We start from the raw sequence: 22993 nt of genomic DNA, 5'->3' as shown, positions 1-22993 counted from the left end.
GCGGTCCTTGGTCGAGGCACGCTCAGATGTTCTCTTTGATCTCGATACTATTGAGTCAGGACAGGAGGACGTCTCATCTACTCCGCATCTATCATAATTGGTTCTACGCGGTCAGATCTGTAGCATTTTGTTCCAATTATACCCAAAGGGGCTCCTTGCCATCGCTAAAGCTTGAGACTGGAGAGGAGCCCATACTCTCAGCTGTCCAAGGGCCCTGTGGCAATCACCATCACACCGCAAAGTCGAGCAAGAGAAGCAAAGTTTACGTCAAGCAAGATGTCATTTCATACTATTCATCCAATGGAAGCAGACCAATCGCACGGCCATCCGAAGACCAAACCAAGAAGAATCGAATGAAATGGCGCGCCCGCATCAGCGGAACGTGCATGCTAGTAAGTGAAAGAAAAGAATTCATGTGTAGGTTCTGCAACAGAGAAGGAAAGTATGCATTTATCCCCATAGGGGCCCCGTAGTCTCCCTCTGCTTTTACCTCGTCTCGTGTCGTAAAGACCAATCTAGACCTGCTGGGCGAAGCCGAGCTTGGGGGTGGTGTCGCCGTTGAAGACAACGTACTGGCTCTTGAGGAAGATGTCGCCGAAGATGGACTGTCCAATGTCGGAGTCGTCCTGGATGCCGCCGAAGCAAGTGGAGGATCCGTCGGAGATGGGAGAGTAGTTGATGTACTTGCCGGGGACGGTGTGCTTGGTGCCACCGATGATGGCGGTGAAGTCGGGCAGAGAGGCGGAGCAGGGGAAGGTGTAGCCACCCTGGCTAGAGTCGAGCTTGGCGCCGCTGACTTGCTTGTAGTAGGCCTTGACGGCAGAGAGGGGAATGTAGAGCAGGGTGGTTCCGGTGTCGGCAATGGCGCTGATGGAGGTAGACGATTGGGTGCCGTTGCCAACGATGTAGCCGGAGGCGGTGAAGCCCCAGAAGCCCTGGGAGTTGTCGACGTCGACGTAGGTCAGGGCGCCGCTGAACTTGCTGGTGTCGATGAAGCCGAAGTCGTAGGTACCGGGCGCGTGGTACTTCAGGTCGACACCGAAGAGGGGCTTAGCAAGAGTTGACTTCACGGTGTCGAAGAAGGTGGTCTGAGCCTTGGGCTTGACGGTGTTGATGCTGCTGAAGGACAGGCCGAGAAGACCGTCGTTGTTCGTGTCCTGCTGGAATTGGGTCGAGATGGACGTGGCAGCCTCAACAGCCTGGGAAGTGGCAGTCACACCGCCCACGACGACCTTGTCGGCGTACACTTTTCCAGAAGCTCCCGATCCATCTCCGTAAGAGATGTCCCAGGTGTAGCCGGACTTGATCTTGGAGCTCGAAGCCTGGTAGACGGCATGGCCGGAAGTCTGCGAGCTGGGCTGCAGAGAAGAGAAGACCCAGCTGGAATTGTATTAGCCAATTATCTCTGAAGGATGGAGGCCACCATATGTGCCGAAGACGGCGATCCTCGCGCGAAGGTTGGTAGTTCCTAAACATCGCTGTTCACGTGATGTCATGCCAAGAGGCTTATGCAGGGGTTGGATGTCGCTTCGAGGGCGTCCCTGCGCCGTGGTTGTGATTGGACGAGTGAAATTAAACTCACAGATCAGCACTTCCAGTATCGAAGTCCAGTTCCATAGTCGTGCCGCCGACATCAACGGGGCAAAGGTACGACGAGTCGTAGTCGTCCGAGGGCGAAGCGGTCACGCTGCCCTGCGCAGCAGCAGCGGCGGCAACGTTCGCAGGCACTGGCTTGCCGTACTTCAAGTAGGTCGAGGCGACGCTGGCGGCACCGTTCCTGACGAACTTGCCCTTCTCAACCTGCTCGACAGTGAAGGCTTTGCGCTTCTCGAGGGAGACGGGGGAGGCGGCGACGAGGCCCGCAACGGCCACCAGAGCCGTGAGGGAAGCGAAAGAAGGCATAATGAATGAGACTTGAACGCAAAGATGAGTGAGTGAATGTAAAGGCTTGGTGGTCCTGGGAGTGGTCGGCTGCGGATGGCCCCCAGAGAGTCGAGGTACGGCTGGTCTTTATAGCAATTGAAGCAGAGTGAGAGTCCCATACGATCTCCCCGCAGTGGCTTAGCGCATAGCGACGGCCCGTCTGGGCACTCGTCAGGCAGATCGCAAGAGCAATCAAATGCAGTGCCCACTCAATGGCGTGTCCGTGTCGATTGGCACACCACAGGTGGTCTTGAGCCTAGGTGTAAGGTTGCTGAAGCCACGAGCAGCGTAGAAACATTCTGGATACCTTCTAGATTGGGTCCTGTCTCCGCCAAACAGGGCGCGGCGGGTCATGGAGGGTTGATGGACAAGTGCATGAAACGGCGCCGAGCAAGGAACCGTAGGGACGCAGCGGGAGGCTGCGTAGGCGACTTGGCTATCGCGCCATCCAGGCTGGGCAGGACGCCATGGTGGTATCATTGGCCTTCCTTTTAATGATGCTGTGACTCTGACCGGATCGCATAGACCGGCAGTCTCCGAGTGTTTCAGCAACCACGCTGGGAAACAGGGTGCCAATCAACGCGGCACAGTCACAGAGGCATTGGAGAGCAGACAAATGAAGGAGACGGGCCATCTGGCGACAGTGTTACTGGGCCGCACCGCCCGCCCGGAGGACCAAACTCGCTCGGAGATCTTCAGTGCATGCGGCAGTGAAGGCCCGCCGCCTGGACCGCCGCCTTGCTCGGGGAGATGCATCGTCAAGCCCCCTTTCGCTTGGCAACGGCGATCTGTGGCCAGCGGCGGACACGCTGAGCAGCACTGGGGTCGTTCGCGGCGTCGGTGCCAAGACGATACGCTCCGTCTCAAGCTCATGCCCCCCGAGTCGTCATGTGGGGTGCGTCGCCGGCAGATGCAGGCCCTAGAGGCGCCTTATGGTAGTCAGGCATCATGACTGCCCAAAAGCCTGCTTCTTGCACGGCAGCAGCATCAGATGGACGACTGATAGGACGGGCGTACAGGAACAAGGCAGCCAGCTCTGAGACGCCCGCGCTTCGTCGCAATAGGGCAGGTGGCGATGGTGCTCTGCGGTGATGGCAGTGGTCAGAAGTTGTTTAGATTAAATCGCCGAAGTGGCCCACCCATGTTCCTGGCCCGGCACCTGGCACGCAGCACAATGCTTAATCGGCCCTGCCAGCACGGGGACACGGCGGCCGGGGCGGGCGATAACGCTGGGGCCCCCGGGGTGGGCCATGGTGGTGCAGTGGGCCATGGCGGTGCGGTGAAGGCCCGCGGCGAGGTGGTTTCGAGCGTCTGGAAACGTCGTCGCGAGTAGGGCGGCTGCTAACGACGCACTCTAATTCGATGGCCGATTGGGCTGGGAGATCACCCGTCCCCCGTGATGAGGGTGCAGAGCTGTCGACACAGCCATTCACGGGCAGCAGAAGGGTCGTCGTCTGAAGCCGCTCCAGGGCCGAAGAGTGGGCTTCCGTTTCGGGAGTGCTAAGCGAGCCTGGTATCAAACGTCCCCTGAGCGATCGTCACGACACCACACCTTGCAGTCAAGCTTCGAGCTTCCTCTCAGGACAAGACGCCAATCTGTTGCTTCTTCATCGACAAGCCTTCTGTGCAGCCACCGATGCACTGGATCCTGCTCATGGACTCCATCCTGCGCCGACTTGCGAAGATACGAGGCAGACCACGCGAGAGAGAATGCAGCAGGCAGCCACGTAACATGCACCTGGTCACTCTATTGTCCGAGAGAAGAGTATCCTGATGCGCGTCACCCATACCCTGTGGCGATGGCGGTAGCGTTGGCATGAGTTCCGCAGGTGGAACAACGACGCGCCGGTACTGCGGTGTATTCGCCTCCACATCGTTATCAAAGCAAGCAATCACCGTGGTACCCAGCGTGTACCCTTCTGCTGGAGGCGGACGCTGTGACTGGAGACCGGCGAGTCCGGACTATCTAAGCGCTGAACAGTACTGGGGCACCTGGACCGGAGTGGTATGGATGCCAAGCAGATTAGTGGTATGGGACTACAGCTGGGAGCATCGAATAGGCATGCCTGCCGGCGTCTTTCGCATGGTGTAACACGCTCCCGAGCTTCCGAGTCGACCCCACAGTAGTCTATCACAAAGTCCTGCTTGAGTAAAGCAGCTCGAATTAAGCAAGTAAGACCCACCCGTACCGGATGCAACCCATTCCAGGTTGGAGGTAATTAGAGCGCAACGATGGCTCCTTCAGACTTACGAAGGATTTCTCGGTAGCTAAATGCGAGGTCCTGAAATGCTCGGTAAAACGCAGGGCCATGCTGGGGTAGTCACATTCCTCTTCGAGCTTTCAGCCCCGATGTGTTTAGCAAGATCTACAAACCTAAAAGCTTGTTTGTTCCATTGTAGCGACTAAGCAGAAGTTCATATTGAGACATGCAGGCCAGCGCTGGTAGCGGCCCCAAACACTATAAGCACCTGCACTTTGAGGAAGCTTTCGAAGCTTTCTGCATAATGACGCGACTTCGCCGGCGCATGTGGTATGTCCTTGCCGCCGTGAACGACCTATACAGCTTCCAAGAGCAAGGACCTCATTATCAATCTGTCAAGGCGTTCGGATCGTACGGAGGCTACCGAGCGCTCGTATGCATAGCCATCCTGCCACGAAGCCTACGCTGTATGCGTACAAGACAAGCGGAAGCCAGGCTCACATGTCAGTGCCTGCTAGATTGCTATCGCGCGCCTATCGTCCCACGGCTCGTCCCGTGCTTCCTTCGACGGCAACTCGGAGCTCTCGCAGCGCAGCCTCATACGTAGTCCGCTTCTCCTCGTTCAACGTCTCCGCATCCACGATAGCCCTGTCTACCTTCTGCGCTCTCCTGATCGCCGACGCTCTGGCAATATCGTTCCAAAACCACCTTCCCTCCGTCTTAGTGAAGAATGTCCAAGACTGGCCTTCTTTTCCGGCTCTTGCTGTCCGTCCTACCCGGTGGACGTAGTCTGTAACGCTTCGTGGAAGGTCGTAGTTCACAATGTGTCCAAGGTCAGGCACGTCAAGGCCCCTGGAAGCTCGATCGGAGGCTATCAATATTCTTATCTTGCCTGTTGCAAAGGCAGCAAGCGTCTTCTGACTAGATTTTGTCGCTGCTGATTTCGTGAGTGTCCCTAATTTGTTCTTTAGTGGCGGGTGCAGAATGGCGAGGAGGTGCGATAGTCGAGCTGCATTCTCATTGTTGTTTGTGAAGACCAACACTCGTGATGAGATATCCGCTTGGTTCTTAGGTGTTATTTTGGAGCGATGTTTCGGGTTTGACAACTTCTTCTTTGTGTCAACTCCAGAGTCATCCGACTCATCTTCAGACGAAGAATCCTCCGATGAATCTGACACAGAGGAAGCAGAGTCCGAATCGGAGTTGTCCGAGTCAGACGAAGACGATGAGGACGCCGAAGACTCAGTATCGACGTCTGCAACAGTTGGTGTGTCTGTCTTCTCCATTTCCCATTGTGACAGTATGTTCGTCTGTAGAAGTTTGAGCAGATATAGAGGCTTGTCCAACCCAGTGCCCACGGGTATTGCCCATTCCTTCAGGGCTGGGGGCAGCTCGAACGATTCTCCGTCTCCAGTCATGTCAGTGCCAGGGGCACATGAGTGAATATTCTGGTCCTCATTCTCGACAATCACCATCTTAGGTCTCCGGAATTTCAGCGAGCCTAGCTTGCTTAGGTCCTTAGTCATAGTCGCACTTAGAACGACTTTAGTCAGTTGTCTTTCTGGCTTCAGCCATGGATTCCTCGATATGATTTTCCTGCGCGCGAGGGCCTGTTCAGAAGTGCTTTCTACCTCCAGAGCTTTCATCAAAACGTCAACCCATTCTTGAAAGCTATCGTCAAGGAGACGATCTGCCTCGTCTACGACTAGCCATCGGATGTCTGAAAGACTGAAGCCCGTTGTTGACTGGATGTGCTCAACTAGCCGACCAGGCGTGCAGATCAGAATGTCGACGCTAGATTCGTAATGTGGCACATGACCTGGTGGCATATGCATCAAATCCCCCATGATTCCACCTCTTTCAACAAATCCAGTGCGTAATTGCTCATTGGCCTTGTCGTGCAGCAATCGAGCTGCCTCGGGATCGAACCTCTTATCCTTCTTCACTAAAAGCTCTTGTTCCGCGGGAAAAGATATGTTACCAACGGCTGTGCCAACTTTGATCTTCGTGCCTACTGTGATCTGCTCTGCAACTACACGTGCTTGTGTTACCAACTCTCTTGTCGGAACGACGATCAACCCCGAGAGCTTGGAAAGCACCCTACCCTGCAACCCCTCAATCATTGGGAGGATGTATGCTAGTGTCTTCCCGGAGCCCGTCGCCGCGGATACACATATATCTCCGAAATGCTGGTGTAGGCCTGGTAGTAACATAGGAATGACTGCAGACTGAACCGCCAGAGCTTCTTTGTATCCCTTCTTCTCCAGCTGCTCGACTAGCCTAGCGTCTAATCCTAGGTCTGCAAACGGTACCTTGGCCGAGGAAGATACTGTCGTGGGCTTCGCGAGCCATGGTGGCAGAGCTGAGAAGGTGGGGTGATATTCAGGTTCTGGGACGGGTTCAGGTTGTGGTAATGGAGTCAATCCTAGAGTTCCATATTAGAACATGAGAATCCAAAATGGAAGCGTGCAAGTGCTCCTACCATGCAGTTCAGTTGGCGATTCTTTGATTTCTTCCGCTGGGATATCGACCGCGCTCTCTCGTGCAGCTCCGGCTATCTTCGAGACCTTTTCGAATTTCGAAAGCACGCTCTTGTGCTTCTTGAGCTTCGTGCCGTTATCCTCGCTGTCGTGAGATTTCTCTTCCCGCTCCCGTTTCCGCTTCTTGGGCCGATCTTTACTTCGATGCTCCTTCTTTGCAGGCACTTCCTCCACCTCAGAAGCCTTTAGTACAGAAGGTATTGTAACATCATCCTCTTTCTCTTTTAGTGGGTCTTTCGTCTCTCGTTTGCGCTTCTTTGGTTGGTCTTTGCTTTGCTGCTTCGTTTTTCCAGGCTGTTCCTTCGCCTGTGATATCTCTGGTACAGGAAGCGATACACTCGCTTTTCCCCTCGTGTTTTTCGCTTTCGGAGGGATGTATCGCGCGTACATTGGGGTGGCCATTTTAGAGGCCTGCGATTTGTAGATAGACGTGGGAGGAGTGTAGAAAAAAATGCTTAGGGTCGAGCTTTGGCGGGCAGGCGGTTCACCTCCGCGCTCTGACCTCAACACCACGCGGCGACCACCACTTTCGCCCGTCGCAAGCTTCTCCGCCATCTACAAACAGAACGCGATGCTTTGCGAGTTACTGGACGGTCCAAGTGTGATCGTCAGGGCGGTTCAAGATGCCTTACAATATTGCGTATGTCTCCACACAAGTGCCCTCGCAAGGTCAATCGACTGACGCGCATGTAGGATGTGCAGTGACTGCTTCTTTCCCCAGCCAGGTATTCACTGCTGCTCTCGCTATTCCAGGAAGCTCTAACCTCTTTCAAGGAGGAGTCGAAAGCCATATCTACCAACTGTCCTCTGTATGTGTGACGAACAGTTCCCTAACCTTCGCAGCTAACCTTGCGTCCAGAAACTCATTGATCGCGGCCACAAAGTGGTAATAATCACGCATGCATACGATGGGCGCACCGGAGTCAGATACCTCACCAACGGCCTAAAAGTCTACCACGTTCCCTTCCTCGTGATATATCGAGAAACGACCTTCCCAACCGTCTTCTCCTTCTTTCCTATATTTCGGAATATTATAATACGGGAGCAGATTGAAATAGTGCATGGGCATGCTAGTCTCAGCAGCATTTGCCATGAGTCTATCATACATGCGCGGACTATGGGTCTTCGGACCGTATTCACGGATCATTCTCTGTTTGGATTTGCGGACGCAGCCAGTATCTTGACGAACAAGCTGCTGAAATTTACCCTGAGTGACGTGGACCATGTTATTTGTGTTAGCCATACATGGTGAGTATGCTTGAATAGATCCCACCCAACGCCTAACAGTGGCATCAGTAAAGAGAACACGGTCCTCAGAGCCTCCCTCGACCCTCTCATGGTCTCCGTAATCCCCAACGCAGTCGTGGCGGAGAACTTCCGCCCTCTCATACTCCCTTCGGACGACACTGCATTACCGGCCGATCCGCACTCACGTGTTACTCCAGCAGCACGCCGTCTGGGACCCAACGAAACCATAACGATCGTCGTAGTATCGCGCCTTTTCTACAACAAAGGCACCGACCTCCTCATAGCAGCCATCCCTCGCATTCTCGCCTCCCATCCCAACGTCCGCTTCATAATCGCTGGCTCAGGCCCCAAAGCCATCGATCTAGAACAGATGATCGAGCGAAACGTCCTACAGGACCGCGTCTCTCTCCTCGGCCCAGCCCGCCACGAAGAAGTGCGCGACGTCATGGTACAAGGGCACATCTACCTACACCCTTCCCTCACCGAAGCCTTCGGCACCGTCATCGTTGAAGCCGCCTCTTGCGGCCTCTACGTCGTTTGCACCCGCGTGGGTGGCATCCCCGAAGTCCTGCCTGGCCACATGACCGAATTCGCGAAGCCAGAGGAAGACGACATCGTCGCGGCGACCGGACGCGCCATCTCCAAGCTCCGCGCTGGCCGCATCCCCACAGAGCTCTTCCACAACCAAGTCAAGCAATTCTACTCCTGGACCGACGTCGCGCAGCGCACGGAGCGCGTGTATGACGGCATCAGCGGCGTCCTACCCCACGATGAGTTCTACCCTGGCACGGGCGCTGGCGCAGCGGGGTGGAGCGCAACTCGCGGCCGCGCGGGCGTGCAGAGCTTTGCGCTCATCGAGCGGCTGAAGCGCTACTATGGCTGTGGTATTTGGGCGGGCAAGCTCTTCTGTTTGTGCGTGCTCATCGATTACCTCCTCTTCGTGTTTCTGGAGGTTTTTGCGCCGCGTTCGCGTATTGATCTTGCGAGGAACTGGCCCAAAAAGGAGGGAAAGGGGTTGGATGAAGTGGATGCGGGGATGGGGAAGGAAAGTGGAGGGATTGGGAGGAAAAGGAGTGCGAGGCATAGAGATAGGGAGAAGAGGAGAGACGGTTGAATGAATATGCTTTGTCTTCCTGATGGATTCTTAGATCATGCGTGAATTAATGCAATACGACTTGCTCTGGTGATTGTGGGCTCCTGAGGATTGATCAGGCAGGTAGTCCTCGAAATTTAGATGAAGTCTATATCACTCTAAGGTCCCTCCCGTCTGTCCGATTGAAGCAAGTCTTGGCGCCTCGAAAAGTGTGGAGTGTTGGCCGCGTGAAACTTTCTGGGTGCCCTGAAGTATTGGCATAGTGCTCCAAGTCTGATCTGAGGGTTGACGTCAAAGGAGTTGCGATTTTGAGCTATTTTCAGCACTGAATTGTCAGAAGCCGTGAATCAGCATCACAGTTCGGGGAATGGACCAATGGGTGCTTCAACAGGGTGAAATTCTTCGAAGAACCCATCTTTCACAACTTCATATGTGGAGACTGTAGCTAGGACATCATGAGCAATAGGTGAGAAGAAGAGATACATTGGGACTCCTTTCTCTTGTATATACATATTGTCCTTTTGAAGAACTCGCGATGAGGATATTCCACGCTAAACATCATACTAGTTACACGCTCATAGTATGTCTATCACTTCAAACCCCTCCTCACATCACCCGCTCAACAGTTGGCCCTAGTTCTTCCGCCCGATCAATCAAATCTTCACTCGTCTTCAAGTTCTGGGCACCACTCAGTGCCTTGTTTATAGAAGTCTCGCTGCGCTCTCTAACCAACCGCCGTAGCGCATTGATCAAGAAACCAGAGAAGATCTCAATAGACCATGAGTCCGGGATCATGCTTAGCACCTAGACACCGCGTTAGCAATGAACAATAGAAAGATCATGATCGAAAAGATCGGAGTTAGACTTACGGTCGCCACATCAAACCACCCCCCAAACCTCTCTAGCAACTCGCCCGTCCTCTCAATCCTCTCGCTAAGATCTTCGATCTTCAGGAACTCATGCAGCAGATATCCGAACAGGCGTGCCTGCTCTTCTCGTGATGGAATGGCTTCCTGAGGCACGAACCCGGACGGCGGCCGGAATATGCTCGAGCCACCGAGAAGACAGTAGCTGATGGCCGTATCGAAGTCGCCGAGGCCATGGGTCAGCAGCCTAATCGCCTCTTCGTGGCGGCCCTGGCGGCCGTTGAGGATGATCATTTCCGGGACGAGCTCCTGTTCGTAGGGCTCAAGACGGGAGAGAATAGTGGGAACGTCGTAAGATGAGGCAGCACCTTGGTTACTGCCGAGGAGTTGGAGGAGACGGAGACGTGAGTTCCACCATTCTTTGCCGATGGAGTTCTCAGTGATGAAATGGCGGTAGGTCGGTTTTGGAGGGGTAAGAGCGCGGTAAGTCTCGTATGTTTGGAGCAATATTGCTCTTGAGTTAGGGGAAGTCTCGAGTTCGGTGATGACGATATCGAGGTAGAAGGCGATGAGGTCATTGACGTATTTTGTGTGCTGTAGATAGATGTTAGGGCTTGTCGTTGTGGTAATGTGGCCTGCAAATACCTTCTTCCCGAAGACGAGATGCTCGAGATACTCTTTCACGGCACCTGGAGCCTTCTCCTTAAGCAAAGCAACAGCTCGATTGGGCTCGAATTTGACTCTGCTGTGGTCATCTGTGAAGACCTGAACACCTAATTTGGGGTTTCTGTTCGCAAGATAAGAACCATACTCTTCGAACAGCGACTGGTCTCGGATCCTGGCCAGATATTTGCGCATCTCTTGCTCTCCATCAGCAAATTCACCTCCTTCGTCTGTTTCCCCTTCCAATATGCGTTTCCAGGTTGCCAAAACCTTGGTCGCTTTAGAAGAAGCCCTGCTATTACTCTGGTATAGACGGCTCAGGACGTAAAGGCGCTTGAAATCTTCTAACAAAGCGACAGCTCTATCGAAACACTCGACCTCCCTGTCTACAACGTCGTTCAATTCTGATCGGATCGAGCCTGCAGTCGCGGGCCCTTTTGGACTGTCTCGATCAAGGAGCAGTAGTATGTGTAGTAAAGCAGCATCCACCGTCTGGAAGACATGGGGGTCATTAGTAACGCTTGCCATACCTTTCCTTCGTTTCCATGAGAAAAGAAATCTCTTAACAAGTTGGAGGAGATTGTCGCCAAAAGGCCCATTTACGGTAGCCGGCATCGCAGAGAGGTCGTTTTGTTCTAGGAACTGCTCGACCAAGGTAGTGAGTCCGCCTGAGATAGTGATGCCTTCAGGACCTTCAACGACCTCTTTCTCAAGTATGGGAAGCAGAGCTAGAATCACTCTAGGGTCTACCTCTCCCTGTATCAACGCATTTTCTGTCGTCCTCTTCTCACTTTCAAAGATGATGATGTTCGTTGTGCTTCGAAGGATAAGTTCCATGAATAGAAGGATTGAAGCCTTTTGTCGAATGTAGATTAATCCCAAATACTCTGACTCGCTTCGAGGCTCTTGCCCACGAATCTCGTTGAGTAAGTGCTCAACTAGCTCACGGTTTGGGTGAATACGAACACCGTCGTCAGTTGGAGCATATTGCGCTTGCTCAAGCTGGGCATCAAGCTTGATGACAAGAGGGCTTCGTACAACCCACCAGACCTGATTATCTGCCCAAAGCACAATGTGGGTTTGTAGCTTCGATAACCGTTCTGTGAATTCAAAATCTGCTTGTTCTTGAGCAGTCCGTCGCCGCGTCCTGGAGACAGGTGCTTCCTTGGCTGGAGAAGGGCTGCCGGAGATAACAGAAAGATTTAAACGTTGCACCGAAAGTTTCTCGCCAATTTCGGACAGTACAATATCGTTTGGTGCAACAATGTTCCGAATGCCTAGGGGTGTCGCTGTATGCTTCCCGGGGACGCTTGTCGTAGAGGAACCTGGAAGAACAGTGACATCCAGCCACTCTTTATATGCATGGCCTTCACCCAAGTCGACGTCCCATCGCTGAAGCTCTACTCCGTATTCTATGCCTTTATCTCCCTCCCAATGCATTGTAGCCAGGATATAGCCTTCTTCTACATCTTGCTCAGGTCCCAGTGAGCTGGCCATATCTATGCCACTTCCATCTACAACGAGTGCATCTGGATAGTTGCTGAACTCGATTGTGCCGCGTACGAAATCCCCTTCCAAATTCACGAACATTCCAAAACCCGGCTCAGAAGGTATTGTACCTCGCGTCAGCAGGAATTCAGATGGACTGGGGGAGACAACATGTGGCTTGAGAGGAACGAATGGCTTTTCTACTTTCGGTGCCGTTTCCTCGGCAGCCTCTATCGGGGCAGGTGGTAATGGTTTGTCGGGCGTTGGCGTAGGAGTTCTGGGAAGGCTGGTCGTTCTCTCCGGGTGCGCTGGTCTCTCTCGTGAACGACCAGCAGCAGGAGACTGCGTCCTCTGGAATGACTCCGGAACATCAAATCCATATCTTTGACTTGCTGGTGGCCGTGGGCTTTCTGTGCGGGCACCAGAGCTGAAAATGCCTAGACTCGTGCTCCTGCTATGGCCTCGCGGCTCCTCTCGTGGTTTTAGAGTCGTCGGCCGTGTACTCGCGGATGATACACTACGAGAAACGTTATGTGATGGTGGTCCTGAAGGGATATCTTCAATCCCTCCGCCAACGTCCCCGCCGTCCGGATCTAGGGAGGATATCGGGCAAAGACCGATCTTCTGCTGGTTTTCGACATCTAGCAGCGCGTAGGAATGAGCATCTGCAACACATGCAAAGTCATCCCTGCGGACAGATATTGGACAGCCTCCATACTCAATGGTTCTTAAGCTCCGTGGTCCTTCTTCGCTCACTCTTGCTAGCCTGATCCTGCTCCTCTGACATATCATTAGAACGACGCCATCGTCGCGTGACCGGTCGTCGTAGTCCGCATTGAGGTCCACCCCTCCAACCCAGGTACATGACAGTGGCTTTGTGTTTGGGAAGGCCGGCGTGAGCTCCGGTAACGAGTGGAACGTGAGAGTATTGTTGCATAGAATGCATGCCTTGTCAACGCTAGGTAGAGGTAATATCTGTTGGACTCCTGGTCCCGTCAAGGCATGTGTGTTCGCGACTGGAAATCTCGAGGCAAAGATGGCTGTGGGTTCCCCGGACGGGTCATTGGGTTCGGGGGGTATGAGGACATAGTGTATAATTTCTGCAGCGGATGTGCCAATGTAAAGATTGCCATCTAGGATGCATGTTAGCTTCTCGAGGAGCGCAAGAACAAGATTCGGGGCCCATGTTTGGTGAATATGATCCTCTATACATACTCCATACTTCAACACAAGTTATCCTTACGTCTGCAGTCGGCCCATCTGCTGATAGTGGGATGTTGGAGACCAGCTTGCGGAGGATGTATGAGCCATTCTGCGCCTGTGAAGAGAGGCGCAATTGGTCTGGCGGTACTGCGGTCTCCATATTCCTTCAGGGCTGATTTAGACATTGTTTTATATGTCCAAACCAGGAACAGGAGCCATGGTGGAGTGCTTGTTGGTGCCTGAGCTCGTGAAGCTCCGGCGAATCGGCAGAGCTGGCAACGCCGCAGAGCCCCAGGGCTGAGTGTCCACTTCGACAGCCTTAGCATCACGTCCACGCGAACGCGAATACAACTTCCCCTCGATGACTGCTTTTGGATGAGCCTTTGCTACCAGTGATTGCTATATTGCACCGCACTATCCAGGCGCTGACACCTCAACTTGGACGACATGGATCTCGCGGCGGACGAGCCCAGGAGCTCGCAGGAGTCCAACCCCATCGACAAGCTCGACGACCTCGCTGAGTTTGCGGGGAATGGCGGAGACAACAAGTTCCAGACTGCTATCGCCGCGTGGAGGAGTAAAGTTTCCCGCCTAAGGCCATGTGTAAATGCTTACGGAGACTACTAGACATCGATTTGACCACCCTGATTCCCACCCTCGATACCGCTGCTTCCGACATCGTAGCGCACCAGAGAGACACCCTTACACAGCGGAAAGACTTGGCACAGAAAACGAAGGACTTCCGAAAGCTCGATGATGCGAGCAAGCTCAGCGATATCAAGGGGTTGTTGAAGTGTAAGGCAGAAGTGACCGTTGACATTAAGCCATACTAATATCTATACAGCATACCAAACTTTCATTGATCTAATATCCAACCAGTCTAAGGCTGTCCAGGCTGCCTTCTTCCAAGTCTATTCACCACTCTCAGAAGCGCCCGATCCATATCCCCTACTTGAAGCCTCAATCGACTCCCTTGTCACTGCCGAAGAAACGGTACCCAAACTCACAGCGGAGAATGAACATTTACAAAGGACTGTTTCGAACCTTACGACACAGTTGGAAGAGACGGAGAGCAAATTAGAACAAGAGCGTAGTGCTCGGCAATCACTCGAAGAATCGCGAGATTCTAAGATCAAGGAGGTGGGCTCATCATGGGAGGCAGTATTGGCGGAGAAGCAGGATAACTGGGAGGCCAAAGAAAAGAGTTTAGAGGAGAAGGTTGAGAACCAGGATCGATTGCTGAAGGAACTGAAAGCCAGCTATGAAGTTTCACAGCGGCTAGGGCGAGGCGAGGAGGGTGAGAGCGAAGCTAGCCTTGGAGGCGCTACTGCTGCTGAGCTAGAGATTGTTAGTTCTGAGCTCGAGAGGACAAGCATTCGATTGGCAGAGGTCGAGGCAAGGAACGAGCAGCTACGCTTGGAGCTCGCACAGTCCGCGTCGAGCACCCAAAGCTCTCAGCAGCAAGTTGTCATTGAGGATGAACCTGCCTTCCTGCGACTCCGGTCAGAGAACTCTTCCCTGCTTCGAAAGCTGGAATCGGCAAAATTCGAGAAGGACTCTGAGAAGAGGCGCCTGGAAACTGAGAGTCGCAGTCTTGAGCGTGAAATCGCTTCGTTGAAAGGTGAGAGGGAGAACCTTCGGGAGAAGGTGCAGAAGTGGGCAGACTACGAAAATGTCAAGCAGGAGCTAGAAGTTCTCAAGGTATGCATTATGCCCCTACATGTCTATTGATCAATCACTAATAATTTAGTCTATCGAATTTTCTACTGGAGACGAGGATGACGGAAACATCCCATCCGAAGAAGCTACTCATCACCAAAATGGCACTTTAAGCAAATCTAAGGGTGAGACATTGGAGCAACTCTTGCTTGCTCGAAATAAGAAGCTCAATAACGAGCTCACCGTTCTTCGCGTGTCGCACCAAGACCTCCAAAGCCGTCTTGAATCGCTGCAAGAAGAGCTTTCAAGCACCAACATGGAGCTTGAGAAGTCGAGGCGTCTGACAGAGACGCTTGAAAACGACCTGGAGAAGGTGCAACAGGAGGCATCCAATGCGTTCCCCTCATCAGCCATGTCGGTAGCTGGGACTTATGCATCTCGGTACCCACAATCCTCATTTGGAGGCCGCCGGAAGCAGTCTTCGCCCACGTCGTCGATTATATCGGGATTCGACCCTCAACAGGCGTCTTTGAATACGATGGAGGCGATTCGAATGGGCGAGCCTGTGGGAGGTGGGTCCGGTATTCTTCCCATGGTCACGGCCCAACGGGACCGGTTCAAGAAACGGAACTCCGAATTAGAGTCAGAGCTGTCGAAAGCATACCAGAATGTGTCCTCGCTCCGGTCAGAGATTGCGTCTCTACAAAAAGACAACCTTGACTTATACGAGAAGACTCGATACGTCTCGACCTATAATAGGGGTCACCCTGCAGGGTCGTCAGCATTGCAGTACTCGACGAATCCCAATCCCTCGACGATTCAAGTTTCCTCGGATACCTCATCCGGGCTCACGATGGACAGATATCGGTCGACGTACGAGCAGAACATCTCGCCGTTCGCAGCATTCCGGGGCAGAGAGTCGGCTCGGGCGCTCAAGCGAATGAGCGTGTTTGAGAGGATAGTCTTTCGAATTACGCGGCTGGTTCTTGCGACACGAACCAGTAGGAACCTCTTTGCAGCGTATTGTCTAGGGCTCCATTTATTGGTGTTTTTCATGCTGTACTGGGCGGGCACAGCGGACATCGAGAAGCACTCGGCGAACCTGGGCGAGGCGGCACTGGCAGCGGCGGCTGGAGGAGGGCCTGTGGATGGCGGTGGTGAAGCCAATCCTGGAGATTGGCACCAGGAGGGGTTCCAGGAAGGTGGTTAGCGATTTCAAGAGGGTTTCTGGGGCGTGTATTGTGTCGCTGTATTATTAGCCGTCGTCATCACAAGGACATCCACAGGCCTGACAAACACGCGTGTGTCTAATTGTTACTGGGGTGTTCTAGCAAGCTGCCGTCTTCTCTTCGCGCTGGCAGTGTCTTCGCTAAGATTAAATCAGGAAGGTTACGCATGGCGGCGGCAATATCTCGACCAATGTCTCGGCGCCAGCAGCATTTTGCAGCCTCAAAGGTTCGACTACTCGCCCGGACAGCCCAGATACAGGCCCGCCCTCAGTGGTTCTCGAGATCCACCGGCATTACGTGGAGCCCTTGGAAACCTTGGTGGCAATACAGTAGGTTCTGGGCGGAATGGTGCGTCTCCGGTCAGATGTCGTTCACATGGCCTCGTCTTGACACCAGAGCCACGAAACAAGCGGGTGGCTTGCGGGTGCTGTGCAAGAGGGTTCCAAATGCTCACCGCAGCACTTGTTTCACAGACGGGCCTTACTCCCTAGAACAGGTCGGCATTTGGTGATCCGGGTGGCAGGTCCAGCTCCCTGCCATTCGAATATTTCCCACAATGCTTCCATGGCCTGGCTTGTTTGGAAGAGGCGGGGAAGGTGACGGCGATTGCAAATGAGGTGGCTACCGAAATATCTTCTCGGGTCGCCCGCAAGGAACCCAAGGCCAGCGCGTCAAAATTGCGTCTTCTCGCTGCCGGACCCAGCGTCTTCGCGACCTTCCCGCCTGAAGTGCGGGCCTTTTGTCCAGTCGCCGGCCACCAAGGCCTGAACGCTGAAACCGCGCGAAGCAAACATGGCTGCACGCTTCGTCCAACCAGCGACGATGTTTCGAAGCCTGTCGAAGCGCCCGCGACCCGCTATTGGCCTGGCGGTTACGGCAGCGAGGCCACAACGGCACTATTTTGCTGGCAATATGCAGCATCGAGTCTATTTTGGAGCACTCATCTCCCGCTTGCCTGGTTGTAGGCAATTAACGGACATTACTCGACCGCAGCGGGGCCTCCACCGTCGCGCGAGCGGCTCTGCATGCAACAACGCCACCCGCAGAGGGCGCTGTCGTGAAGCCCACGCTGAGAAATCGCGGGCTCACGGGATCTAGACGATGTCTTACTGCCGCCCTCAGAGCATTGTCCGCTGCTGACGCTCGCAGTTCTCGGGATTGTTCACAGCATCAACACCACGACTCCGCGGGATTCTCTGGCCCCAAAATAGCCTGCACGGCACGGGAGCTAAAAGAGCTTGGCTTCTAACCCACGCCCCAGGGATCGCAGGGTTCCTTGAGCGGCTCCCCGCCCGCCCAATCAGGCCGCCAGCCTCCCGACCACCCCCCAGCCGCTGGTTATTTTTGACTGCGCCGGCCAGAGGTGGTTCCGTACGCGCCATCCACGCTGATGGGTCTCCGTGCGCGCATCGTCGACGCAACTCGCGCGCCGGTACATATAAGGATTTGGCCCGCCTGGCCAGCAATGTCTATCCCACCTCCAGTCAAACCTGTGATACCTCAAGTGCCCTCAGCGCGTAGCCCTGCAGTCTCTTTTCCCTTCCGTTTCTTCGGTCCTCTGCATTGATTGCTTTCCTTTGGGTAATCTTTTTTTGGGCTTCTTCTATTTCCTTCTGGGCATAATATATCTCACCATCCTCCTCTTCGACCATCTTCTGTCGATTCTACCGACATACCTCTCCAAACACATACACACACACTACCATCAACATGTTCTTCTCATCGCCACTAGTCCTCGCCTTGGCCCTTGCTCCCTCAACCATCTTCGCCCTCCCAACACGGCAAGCCCTCAGCCTACCATCCCTCGGCGACTTCCTGAGCAAACGGGCCATCTCAGCCCCGACATTCCAGCGCCTTACTGATGGCGTCTGTGACCTGGACGGCGTGACACCCCCATTGGGTACGTTTCTTTGCATAATATAGCAGGAACAATCACTAACATTGCGTCAGGCCAAACCGCTCCTCTACCACCTCCAACTGCGGGTCTAAGACTTTACCATGTTGCAGTTGGCCGCGGCACCCAAAACTACACCTGCGCCTCTGCCTCTGAGACGGTTATTCCAGTATCCGAAGGTGCTGCTGCAACTCTCTTCAACGCCACATGTGCTGCTTCCCGCGCTCCGACAACACTCTCCTCTACCCCCGCCATTGCTCTGGCCTTCTCCGTGCCAACGGGCGACCAAGCCACAGCCCTAGAATCTGGCCACCACTTTTTCTCCAACATTACCACACCCGTCTTCAACCTCGACACAGCCGCGCACGCTTACGGCATCGGCAGCCTTAAGAAGACTGCAAACACGACCGCACCTGCGGACGCACCCGCGGGCTCAAACAACATGGGCAGCGTGCCATGGTTGAAGCTCACTGGTATCGAAGACGGCACCTTCAAAGAGGTGTACCGAGTCGACACCGCAGGTGGACAGCCACCAAAGAACTGCAGTGGGATCAGCGGCGACTTTGACGTCGAGTACAGCGCGGTCTACTGGTTCTACACGTCATGATAGTGAGAAGAAAAGCAAGGGATGAATGGGTATGACTTGGATGGCTCTTCTTGCTTGGTTGGAAACATGGATCGTTTGTTGCGATATACCACTTTCCGTTTTTGTTTTCTTGTTTCTTTTTAAACATTGCATCGAACCGGCGTTCCTGGCGGGCGCTCGGGCGCTTCGCTTGTCTTGTATAGCTTACTCTTTCGACACGATCGTTGTAGTGAGCTGGCATACCTTCTGACGAATGTGGATGTCGTGGAGAGGAGAGCTAGTGAAAGAGATACAAATAATTAGAAAATATATTGGAATACCACCAACAAGCTCCATCGATGATGGTGATATCAGAGCGTGATCACCATTTCACACGAGACCCGAGATATTGCAGTAGCAAGAGATTAGTAAGACCGTTGTCGCGCTCATACCTGGGTTCCGCTCTCCCGGTCTTGGAACCGTCGCTAAGGTTCCTTGAGAGTTGAGTAAATGTCACTTGCTTTCCGTCTTGTACAATACAGCCTGAGTGAAACGCTACTGATTATTTTTACGCTCTTGTTATGCTTGTGATGTATATTCAAATGTAGTAGACCATCCGCATTCATCACCTTTATGCTAGTCACGTGAGGGCGTGACTTGTGGTTTGACTTTCCTCTTCACGCATCTACCTCGCAACAACAACAACTGCCAACTCACCCTCTGCCTAGCATCCTGCCAACACCATGCCTCCAAAGCCCACCTCCAACCCCGTCCGCCGCAAAGGCCTCGCCTTCAAGCCACCCCGCCCCGTCAAAGCCGCTCCCACCGCGTCCAAACCCGCCCAACGCGTCGCTCCCAAGCCCGCCGCGCGCACCTCCACCTCCGCCGCCCTCAAGAAACCCGCAACCTCGCGCCCAAGCTTCCAAAACGCCTCTACCATCATCTCCTCCTCCGAGGCTGAAGATGCTGACTCCGCCGAAGATGACAACGACGAGGAAGCTGAAGAGGAGGCCTCGGACGACGATGTAGAGATGGAAGACCGTGCACAGCACCGCACCGCGCCGGCTCAGGTAGAGGAGTTGCAGAGGCCGGCTGTCCCGCCGCCGCTGCTGGCGCGGCTGCTGCACGAGGGATTTGAGGATCCGAAGGTGAAGATTCAGCGGGAGGCGATGAGTGTGGTGGGGAAGTATGTGGAGACGTTCGTAAGGGAGGCGGTGGCGAGGGCGGCGTTTGAGAGGGAGGATGCGAGTGGTGGCGGGGTGGGGATGGGGGTTAGTGATGGGTTTTTGCAGGTATGTATACTGAGGTGTTGGGCTAATAAGGGAGGCTAATGGTGGTGATGAATAGGTTGAGGATCTGGAGAAGTTGGCGCCGCAGCTTGTGTTGGATTTCTGAGAGTCATGGCCGACTGTGATGTTACAGAGGCAAGGGTTTCCGTAGGCAGATGGCTGTTGCTACGAGATTCCGGTCTTGCTGGATTCCTTCATACCTTGGGCCCTTGTTGGGACCCGAGGCAACTGGTCAACTACTACGACTCAGCTTCGAATGGGCCCTACTTGAGAAGATGAAGATAATTCAGACCCTTCGATATGATTACATCCTTGAAAGCGGATGGCCCTAGGGACAACGATTTGGGCGGGCTCAAAGACAATCAGCCGAGCATTTCTGTCTTCGAATTTCAATGGCAAGCTTCACATCGCCACGGCATCATCGACATCCAGACTAAACTTGGAGACATGGTTGAGATATGGTGGGCATGTATCAGCTAAGCTTGATTCTCCTGTTTATCCCAGCAAGGTAGACACGATTCACCAGAGTCTGTAGATATTTGGCACGGCGATTTCTAGTTTGGGTCTCTGGGAGGGATAATCCGAGCCTACTTCCTGCCGCCTTTCGAGTGGTCCGGTAGGCTAGCAGGTCTCATACAAGGCCAAAACGAATTACGGATGCAGAAACATCGGCGTACGTAGTCGCGGCGGCATTGAAGAAAACCTCTGGCCGCCGCGTAATCTCAATGCTAGCAATCGAAGGCCTTTTCCAAGCCCTTATTTCGGATTCGTCGTGCCCGCGCCTACGTTGCATGGGTATTTTAAGGTTGTTGCACGGCTCAAACCGTCCTCAAACAGGGATCGCTTCACCAACATCGAGGGGTTGGCGATAGCCTCGCCATTCACACCTTCTGATCGCAACTGACACAACAAAATACGCTCTAGATGTGCTGCAATGTCGCTGGAAACGTACTGACTGTTCGCTATTCTTGACGCTGATGTCTGCAGAATCTGTTCCTACCACTGACCGCCGAAGCGCCATGAAGAAGATAGCAGTGCTTGCAGCTCTCGGCGGCCGGATCTCGTCTCGACGTGGCTGAAGCAGAAACAGATCTTGCACGTCGCAGAACTCGCCCGCCCTGTATCGACATCCCTGACACAGCCTCAAGTTGGCCTCCTTGACGACGCTCTAACCAGCTTGTCCGATTACATTTATGCCTTAAGATCCGCTTTGAGCCAGCCGGTCTGGCCTCAATCAAACTGCTTTCTCTTTCATCTTCCATTCTGCTCCTTCGTCTTTCTCTTTTGCTCCTTACTCTGTCTGTCTCTCTGTCTTTCACTTCTTAATTATACATTCAATCCTTCTGGCAAGTCCAGTCTAGAGCGCTAGCCGCCTATCATTTTCATTCATCTCCACCACGATCTTTTATAATACAGTCGCTCATTTGACTTCGCCGAAAATGCATTTCTCACGAACCATCGCTGCGTCGCTTTTCGTGGTCGGTCAGGTGTTAGCACAGGCTGCCTATACTGCCAGTGCCACTGTTGCCGCGGCGGCGGGTCAGGAAACCGTCCATGTCGTCCAAGTCGGAGGAACCAATGGTTCAACCATCTTTTCGCCAAACAGTGTCATCGCAGCCGCCGGCGACCTCGTCCAGTTCCAATTCAATAAAAAGGTTAGTTCGATTGCATCTAAGCCTGTCGTGGCTCCACTGACTCGTTTCAATAGAACCACTCCGTCGTTCAATCCACCTTCGACCAGCCGTGTGTTCCGATCCAGAATGTGATGCCCAACAAGACCGACGCGTTCTTCTCCGGGTTTATGGCAAACAATCACACATTCGGTGCTTCTGGTGTGCAACTAGTCTACACTATCCGCGTCAAGGACACAAAACCCATCTGGTTCTACTGCTCCCAGGCCAAACATTGCCAGTCCGGTATGGTCGGCGCCATCAACGCGTACGTAACACTGCTCCTCCACTCAACACATAGACACACTAACCCATCTCCACAGTGCCACTAGCGGTAACAAGACCGTCCAAGCCTTCGCTGCGCTCGCAGCCCTCGCCCCTGCCAACCTATCCCCGGGCCAGAACCCCGCCGATGTCGCCGGCGCCGCATCTAGTTCCGGAGCCGTCCTCGGTGGAGCTTCTACTATCGCGACCGCCACGGCAGCTGCACCATCGGGCGTTGCGGGCGCGACGGGCGGTGCCGCCACGGCCGCAAGTACAACCAGTCCCCCTCAGCAGTCCGTCAACGCCGCGCCCGGAGGCTTTGCCGACGCCGCCAGGAGTGGCTTGTCAGGGCTTGCGTGGGCGGGTATTGCTGCTTTCTTTATGCTATAGGGTTGAGTTGGATATACCATGTTTTGAAAATAGATGCGGGGAGAAAAGGATTGAAGGCTTTGTAAGCTGGGGCTTATTCGTATTGGCTGAGCCGTATTTTTTGGGATGCACTGTGTGGGCGTTTACTGTCGAAGCAGAAAGCTATGTTTAGTGTGTCCATATTATTGTATGTTGGATGCATAGACTCGTAATAACAATGCACTCTTGTCATGAATATGGTGGAGCGTGTAGAAGGGAAATGGGGCCCTAACAGCGTGCAGAGTTTCTGCCTAGCTACCGAAGAGCTAGAACACGAGGCAAAGCATAGTCTCGATCATCTGAATGATTGCGTGGCCATCTGGTTGAGCTAGAGCTAGATTCCACCTGGAATGTGGAGTCAATCGTGATTTCGATAGTCTGTATGATTTTTGCGTCAAACCAAGCCTTCTATGGGGCTGTATTAGTCCAGTTAAGATCCAGATGTGGAGAAGAGTAGGAGAAGCTACGGGCGGGTTCAATAGACTGGATCCGCATTTCTGGACGCAACCCTGGGCCAACTGCGAACCATGCAAATAGCACAGCTCCGTTGAGACTAGCCAGGAACAAGCGAAAATAAACCGCTTTGTCTACATTATCTGGGAATGATGTCCAATCTTTGAAGTGCAATCTGTACTTGTACTGAGTGAGACTCACGCCATTTGCACAGATTTTTGTCGAGTGTAGCTAAAGAACCGAAGCCTGGAGATAGTCGAGGTCAGAAACGTAAGTCATGTCGACGTATTGGAGTGCAGTTATTTCTGTCGAGGTGTGTACTTGTTGGGATAGCTGG

General features: G+C 53.7%; 8 protein-coding genes across 8 annotated transcripts; 5 read left to right on the top strand and 3 right to left on the bottom strand.

Moving 5' to 3' along the window:
• Nucleotides 1-264: 264 nt before the first annotated feature.
• BDZ99DRAFT_432979 (aspartic protease PEP1) lies at nucleotides 265-2248 on the bottom strand. Its single transcript, XM_033717367.1, has 2 exons — nucleotides 1583-2248; nucleotides 265-1380 (listed from the first exon to the last, which is right to left on the bottom strand). Exons 1-2 carry the CDS (start codon nucleotides 1900-1902, stop codon nucleotides 516-518), a joined length of 1185 nt encoding a protein of 394 aa, XP_033583032.1. The 5' UTR covers nucleotides 1903-2248; the 3' UTR covers nucleotides 265-515.
• Nucleotides 2249-4657: 2409 nt separating this feature from the next.
• BDZ99DRAFT_514677 (P-loop containing nucleoside triphosphate hydrolase protein) lies at nucleotides 4658-7066 on the bottom strand (the record flags this gene model as incomplete). Its single annotated transcript, XM_033724895.1, has 2 exons — nucleotides 4658-6549; nucleotides 6607-7066. 2 exons carry the CDS (start codon nucleotides 7064-7066, stop codon nucleotides 4658-4660), a joined length of 2352 nt encoding a protein of 783 aa, XP_033583031.1.
• Nucleotides 7067-7231: 165 nt separating this feature from the next.
• Nucleotides 7232-9177, top strand: BDZ99DRAFT_432973 (glycosyltransferase family 4 protein). Its single transcript, XM_033717366.1, has 5 exons — nucleotides 7232-7304; nucleotides 7358-7389; nucleotides 7439-7473; nucleotides 7524-7912; nucleotides 7961-9177. Exons 1-5 carry the CDS (start codon nucleotides 7288-7290, stop codon nucleotides 9024-9026), a joined length of 1539 nt encoding a protein of 512 aa, XP_033583030.1. The 5' UTR covers nucleotides 7232-7287; the 3' UTR covers nucleotides 9027-9177.
• Nucleotides 9178-9454: 277 nt separating this feature from the next.
• On the bottom strand, nucleotides 9455-13385 carry BDZ99DRAFT_432970 (uncharacterized protein; the record flags this gene model as incomplete). The annotated part of the gene is made up of 4 exons (XM_033717365.1): nucleotides 9455-9809; nucleotides 9875-10465; nucleotides 10517-13155; nucleotides 13238-13385. 4 exons carry the CDS (start codon nucleotides 13383-13385, stop codon nucleotides 9612-9614), a joined length of 3576 nt encoding a protein of 1191 aa, XP_033583029.1. The 3' UTR covers nucleotides 9455-9611.
• Nucleotides 13386-13551: 166 nt separating this feature from the next.
• On the top strand, nucleotides 13552-16525 carry BDZ99DRAFT_565936 (golgi membrane protein). Its single transcript, XM_033727525.1, has 4 exons — nucleotides 13552-13802; nucleotides 13853-14020; nucleotides 14070-14926; nucleotides 14976-16525. Exons 1-4 carry the CDS (start codon nucleotides 13673-13675, stop codon nucleotides 16092-16094), a joined length of 2274 nt encoding a protein of 757 aa, XP_033583028.1. The 5' UTR covers nucleotides 13552-13672; the 3' UTR covers nucleotides 16095-16525.
• Nucleotides 16526-17590: 1065 nt separating this feature from the next.
• On the top strand, nucleotides 17591-18893 carry BDZ99DRAFT_457975 (uncharacterized protein). The gene is made up of 2 exons (XM_033718812.1): nucleotides 17591-18013; nucleotides 18064-18893. Exons 1-2 carry the CDS (start codon nucleotides 17824-17826, stop codon nucleotides 18612-18614), a joined length of 741 nt encoding a protein of 246 aa, XP_033583027.1. The 5' UTR covers nucleotides 17591-17823; the 3' UTR covers nucleotides 18615-18893.
• A 422-nt stretch (nucleotides 18894-19315) lies between these two features.
• On the top strand, nucleotides 19316-19967 carry BDZ99DRAFT_471342 (uncharacterized protein; the record flags this gene model as incomplete). Its single annotated transcript, XM_033721719.1, has 2 exons — nucleotides 19316-19864; nucleotides 19920-19967. 2 exons carry the CDS (start codon nucleotides 19316-19318, stop codon nucleotides 19965-19967), a joined length of 597 nt encoding a protein of 198 aa, XP_033583026.1.
• A 1186-nt stretch (nucleotides 19968-21153) lies between these two features.
• On the top strand, nucleotides 21154-22481 carry BDZ99DRAFT_457973 (Cupredoxin). The gene is made up of 3 exons (XM_033718811.1): nucleotides 21154-21516; nucleotides 21570-21799; nucleotides 21855-22481. Exons 1-3 carry the CDS (start codon nucleotides 21301-21303, stop codon nucleotides 22183-22185), a joined length of 777 nt encoding a protein of 258 aa, XP_033583025.1. The 5' UTR covers nucleotides 21154-21300; the 3' UTR covers nucleotides 22186-22481.
• The last annotated feature ends 512 nt before the right edge of the window (nucleotides 22482-22993 follow it).

The sequence above is a fragment of the Mytilinidion resinicola genome, assembly GCF_010093595.1.
Source record: "Mytilinidion resinicola strain CBS 304.34 unplaced genomic scaffold BDZ99scaffold_2, whole genome shotgun sequence".
Lineage (NCBI taxonomy): Eukaryota > Fungi > Ascomycota > Dothideomycetes > Mytilinidiales > Mytilinidiaceae > Mytilinidion > Mytilinidion resinicola.
The sequence above is the reverse complement of the archived record's forward strand: the minus strand, read 5'-3'. Positions and strand labels throughout refer to the sequence as shown.

What these genes read in the sequence shown, in the direction of transcription:
- BDZ99DRAFT_457975 (XM_033718812.1), top strand. Translation starts at nt 17,824, where the DNA reads ATGTTCTTCTCATCGCCACTAGTCCTCGCCTTGGCCCTTGCTCCCTCA. An exon ending in CGGCGTGACACCCCCATTGG is followed by an intron (nt 18,014 to 18,063) that starts GTACGTTTCTTT and finishes ACATTGCGTCAG; the next exon opens with GCCAAACCGCTCCTCTACCA.
- BDZ99DRAFT_432979 (XM_033717367.1), bottom strand. Translation starts at nt 1,902, where the DNA reads ATGCCTTCTTTCGCTTCCCTCACGGCTCTGGTGGCCGTTGCGGGCCTC. An exon ending in GATACTGGAAGTGCTGATCT is followed by an intron (nt 1,381 to 1,582) that starts GTGAGTTTAATT and finishes ATACAATTCCAG; the next exon opens with CTGGGTCTTCTCTTCTCTGC.
- BDZ99DRAFT_565936 (XM_033727525.1), top strand. Translation starts at nt 13,673, where the DNA reads ATGGATCTCGCGGCGGACGAGCCCAGGAGCTCGCAGGAGTCCAACCCC. An exon ending in TATCAAGGGGTTGTTGAAGT is followed by an intron (nt 14,021 to 14,069) that starts GTAAGGCAGAAG and finishes ATATCTATACAG; the next exon opens with CATACCAAACTTTCATTGAT. An exon ending in AGGAGCTAGAAGTTCTCAAG is followed by an intron (nt 14,927 to 14,975) that starts GTATGCATTATG and finishes CTAATAATTTAG; the next exon opens with TCTATCGAATTTTCTACTGG.
- BDZ99DRAFT_432973 (XM_033717366.1), top strand. An exon ending in ATATCTACCAACTGTCCTCT is followed by an intron (nt 7,474 to 7,523) that starts GTATGTGTGACG and finishes CCTTGCGTCCAG; the next exon opens with AAACTCATTGATCGCGGCCA. An exon ending in ATTTGTGTTAGCCATACATG is followed by an intron (nt 7,913 to 7,960) that starts GTGAGTATGCTT and finishes CAGTGGCATCAG; the next exon opens with TAAAGAGAACACGGTCCTCA.
- BDZ99DRAFT_457973 (XM_033718811.1), top strand. Translation starts at nt 21,301, where the DNA reads ATGCATTTCTCACGAACCATCGCTGCGTCGCTTTTCGTGGTCGGTCAG. An exon ending in AGTTCCAATTCAATAAAAAG is followed by an intron (nt 21,517 to 21,569) that starts GTTAGTTCGATT and finishes TCGTTTCAATAG; the next exon opens with AACCACTCCGTCGTTCAATC. An exon ending in ATGGTCGGCGCCATCAACGC is followed by an intron (nt 21,800 to 21,854) that starts GTACGTAACACT and finishes CCATCTCCACAG; the next exon opens with TGCCACTAGCGGTAACAAGA.